General features: G+C 36.7%; 1 protein-coding gene across 1 annotated transcript in view; it reads left to right on the top strand.

The window, feature by feature from the left end:
- Positions 1-32: 32 nt before the first annotated feature.
- Sumo2 (small ubiquitin like modifier 2) overlaps positions 33-4,420 on the top strand; it is a gene marked incomplete at its 5' end in the record, with an annotated part of 14,562 nt that continues 10,174 nt past the window's right edge. Inside the window, one exon of the mRNA XM_015504284.2 lies at positions 33-224. Coding sequence (XP_015359770.2) covers positions 33-224 — 192 coding nt within the window. The remainder of the gene's footprint in view (positions 225-4,420) is intronic.

A 4,420-nucleotide genomic window follows, 5' to 3' on the forward strand; every position in this document is an offset into this window, starting at 1 on the left:
TTTTTTTTTTTTTTTTTTTTTTTTGAAGCAACTTGCACTGCTGCTACTGTTTTTCACATTTTCCAAATACTACTTTATTTTTCTTTCAACAGGAAGGAGTCAAGACTGAGAACAACGATCATATTAACTTGAAGGTGGCGGGGCAGGATGGTTCTGTGGTGCAGTTTAAGATTAAGAGGCATACACCACTTAGTAAACTAATGAAAGCATATTGTGAACGACAGGTGAGGAATTGATATGTGTACTTACCCTAAATGCACTTATTTTGAAAAAAGTTTCTAGAGACTATAGAGAGTAGACTGGCATATTATTACTATGACTTTATATATATATATATATAATTTTTTTTATCATATCAAGTTTTATCATGTGTTTGATTATCGATTATTCATGAAAACCCTTAAGATGCTTTGGTTAGTATTATGATTCTAATATTAAACCAGAAATAAATCAAATCAAATTATATTCACTTGGCTAGTTCCCAAGGGTGTGTGATTTTACTTTAATAAGAAAATGAGTGAACTTGGTAAAATTTCTTGTCAGGTTCTCTTTTTTAAAATTCAAATTTTTTTTTGTTGGAACCTTTTGAATATTTTAACCACTTTGGAAATAAAGTTAAATGTGGTTTTAAGGACAAAGCATTAATATCTACCACTTACATTCCCAACCCTAGAGGTCAGAAAAATTATAATCCTGCTGAGCCAAGAATAAATTTTGCTATAGGGGCATTTGCATTTTATTTAGAAAAAACAGTATGTAGATACCATGAAAAAGAAGTAGTAGTACCTTAAATGCTGGGAAGTCAATATAAACTTTTACTAAGATAAAGAAGTTTCCTTTGGGAGCTTGAGTCTATAATAAGACAAAGACAAGTTTAAAGGTGGTTTTTGTGGATGGGGTATTGGGGATTAAACTTAGGGCACTTGACCATAGAGCCACATCCCCAGCCCTGTTTTGTATTTTATATAGGGACAGGGTCTCCCTGAGTTGCTTAGCACCTAGGGCTTGCTGAGGCTGGCTTTGAACTCATGATCATCCTACCTCAACTGCCTGAGCCACTGGGATTACAGGTGTGCACCACCGCACCCAGCTTAAAGGTGGCTTTTGCAAGTTTAACCAAAACACTGAATCATAGATTGGTTCATTCAACCTGGCAGCAGAGTTTTTTCTCTTTCTTTTTTTTTTTTTTGTCTTCCTGAATGTTAAAAAGGTGGGAAAAACAACGACAAAAATGCCAAGCTCCCAAATAGAGTTTGAGCTGATGCTTGACATCTATGATACCTAAGGACATTTGAAGTCACAAATATTTTGAGTTTTTTTTTTTTTTTTTTAGAGAGAATTTTTTAATATTTATATTTCAGTTTTCAGTGGACACAACATCTTCATTTTATTTATTTATTTTAAATATTTATTTATTTATTTATTTTAGTTTTCGGTGGACACAACATCTTTGTTTGTATGTGGTGCTGAGGATCGAACCCGGGCCGCACGCATGCCAGGCGAGCGCGCTACTGCTTGAGCCACATCCCCAGCCCGTTTTTGTTTTTGTTTTTTTTAAGTTTTCACAGCTTTAATTTATATATATATTTTATTTTAATGTGAAAGGAGAATGATGTGCTCATTGTTGGTTTTTTTTTTTTTTTTTTTTGGGAGTTGAACTCAGGGGTGCTTTGCCACTGAACCACATCCCCAACCCTTTTTTATTTTTATTTTGACATAGGGTCTCACTAAGTTGTTTAGAACTGTGCTAAATTGCCAATACTAGCCTTAAACTTATGATCCTCCTGCATCAGCCTCCCAAGTCACTAGGATTATAGGCCTGAGCCACCCCATATCTGTTACTGTGTTCATAATTTTGCTTTTTGGGGGTTGGTACTGGAGATTGGATTCAAGGATTCTCTACCATTGAACTACATCCACATTATTTTTTATTCTGAGATGTTCTCATTAAATTGCCAAGGCTGGCCTTGAATTTGCCATTTTTCTGCCTCATCCTCCAGAGTTGCTGGGATTACATACTTGTGCCACCCTTCCTACTTTTTGCTCATACTTTATTTTCATATACAAATTTAACCTAGGAGCGCTTTTTATCACTGAGCTACATCCTCAGTCTTTGTTTTTTGAGGCAAGGTATTGCTAAGTTGCTGAGGCGGAGCCTCAAACTTGTCATTCTCCTATCTCAACTTCCTGAGTTGTCAGGATTACAGGTGTATAGCACCAGGCCCAGAATAAATTTGCAATTTTTTGGGGGGTGGGTGGGTATAGGGATCTTACTGGGGGGCACTCGATCACTTAGCCACATCCCCAGCTCTGTTTTGTATTTTATTCAGAGACAGGGTCTCACTGAATTACTTAGCACCTCACTCTTGCTGAGGCTGGCTTTGAGCTCCTCAGCCTCCTGAACCACTGGCATTACAGGCATGTGCCGCTGTACTAGCTAAATTTGCAATTCTTTTCAAAGATATTTAACATGTTCTCATTTGAAGAATTTTGGTGAAATCCCTCCCAAATTATTAAGCATAAAGTTTTTTTGTTTTTGTTTTTTGTGGTGGTGGTACTAAGGATATACAACTAAGCTTTCCCTCAGTCCAAACATGTACTTACTGTGCTAAAATATTTATGCACTGGCATCTTCTGTATTTGAACACTACTCCCCTCAGAATATGGGGAAATTTTAAAGGATGATAGCAAGACCTTATGCAAAGGGGATAAGTACAAATACAAAATACTTTTAGGAAGTAAAGGGTTCAATGGTGCTGGCCTGTAATCCCAGTGACTATGGAGGCTGAGGCAGGAGGATTGAAAGTTTGAGGCCAGCTTTGCAGTTTTTTGACACTCTGTCTCAATAAAAATAAAAGGCTGGAATTGTAGCTCAGTGATAGAGTGCAACTGAGTTCAATCCCTAGTACTGCAAGAAAAAAAAAAAGAAAAATAGGCTTTTATTTGGTTGTTGGTGAAAATATGGTCTTCGTATATTTTCTATAATTATTACAAAATTTTAGTTTTGTTTTGGGGGGGTGGGTAACTGGGGATTGGACTCAGGGGCACTTGGCCACCAAGCCTCGTCTCCAGCCCTGTTTTGTATTTTATTTAGAGAGAGGGCCTCACTCAGTTGCTTAGTACCTTGCTAAGTTATTGAGGCTGGCTTTGAGTTTGTGATCCTCTTGCCTAAGCCTCCTGAGCAGCTGGGATTACTGGCATGTGCCACCACACCAAGCTTAGTAATTGTATCTTGATGTATCATAATGTCTGATCAGTGTGATTTGGAAAACTACTTGTTTGGGGCAAGAAAGTTTACCTTTTGCGGGGTTGAGGTTGTAGCTGAGTGATAAAGTGCTTGCCTCGTATGTGTGAGGCACTGGGTTCAATCCTCAGCACCACATAAAAATAAATAAAGATACCGTGTGTTCATCTACAACTAAATTAAAAAAAAAAAAAAGTTTACCTTTTGCCAGGTTCGGTGGTGTGTGCCTATAGTCCCAGTGAGGGAGGAAGATCACAAGTTCAAGGATTATAGGTGTGCCAAATTTTAGGTTTTAAATTGTCATTGTTTAATACTTTTTTTAAAAAGATTTTTTTAAAGGTGGACACAATATCTTTATTTATCTTATTTATTTTTTATGTGGTGCTGAAGATCGAACCCAGTATCTCACAAGTGCGAGGCAAGCACTCTACTGCTGAGCTGAAACCCCAGCCCCATCATTGTTTAATACTTTAGAGAGTGAAATTGAAAGAATTTTATGAAGACTACCTATCACCTAGTTCAGCAATTAATGTTTTATTAAATTATTGTTTTTATTCATCTGCTATTTACTAAATTCCTGCAAGGTAGTAGGGGCATCAAACTAGGTGCCAGAAACAAAAAACATAGCACATCCTCTATATTTCAGATTGTTCTTATAGGAGATTATTCTAAGACCAAGACTTAATTAGGTCAGTCCATAAATTTTGTGTTTTCCTGCTTTTAAAATCAAATTTAGCCTATTACAATTTTAGCCTATTTTCCTTGAATTTTTCTGGTTATTGGGTCCTAAGACTAAGATTGGGTTACATTTGATTAAACTTATTACAGTCACTCGTTGACTTGCAGTAGAGAAGACAGAAACACTGGTTGTCCATTAAAAAATAGGCATGGTGGCGCATGACTATAATCCCAGTGATTCTGGAGGCTGAGACAGGAGGATTGCAAGTAGGCCAGCCTCAACAATTTAGTGAGAACACCCCCAGCAACTTAGTTAGACCCTGTCTCCAAAAAAAAAAAGAAAGAAAGAAAAAGAAAAGAAAAAATCTGGGGATTGGCTTATTGATAAAGCCTCCCTGAGTTAAGATCTGATCCAGAAAGAGCTCTCAAAGATATTTATTCCTATTTCCTCTTAAGTTGGGAATGACCTCTTTAGGTTTGATTTTTTTTTTTTTTTTT

The sequence above is a fragment of the Marmota marmota genome, unplaced genomic scaffold (assembly GCF_001458135.2).
Source record: "Marmota marmota marmota unplaced genomic scaffold, marMar, whole genome shotgun sequence".
NCBI lineage: Eukaryota > Metazoa > Chordata > Mammalia > Rodentia > Sciuridae > Marmota > Marmota marmota.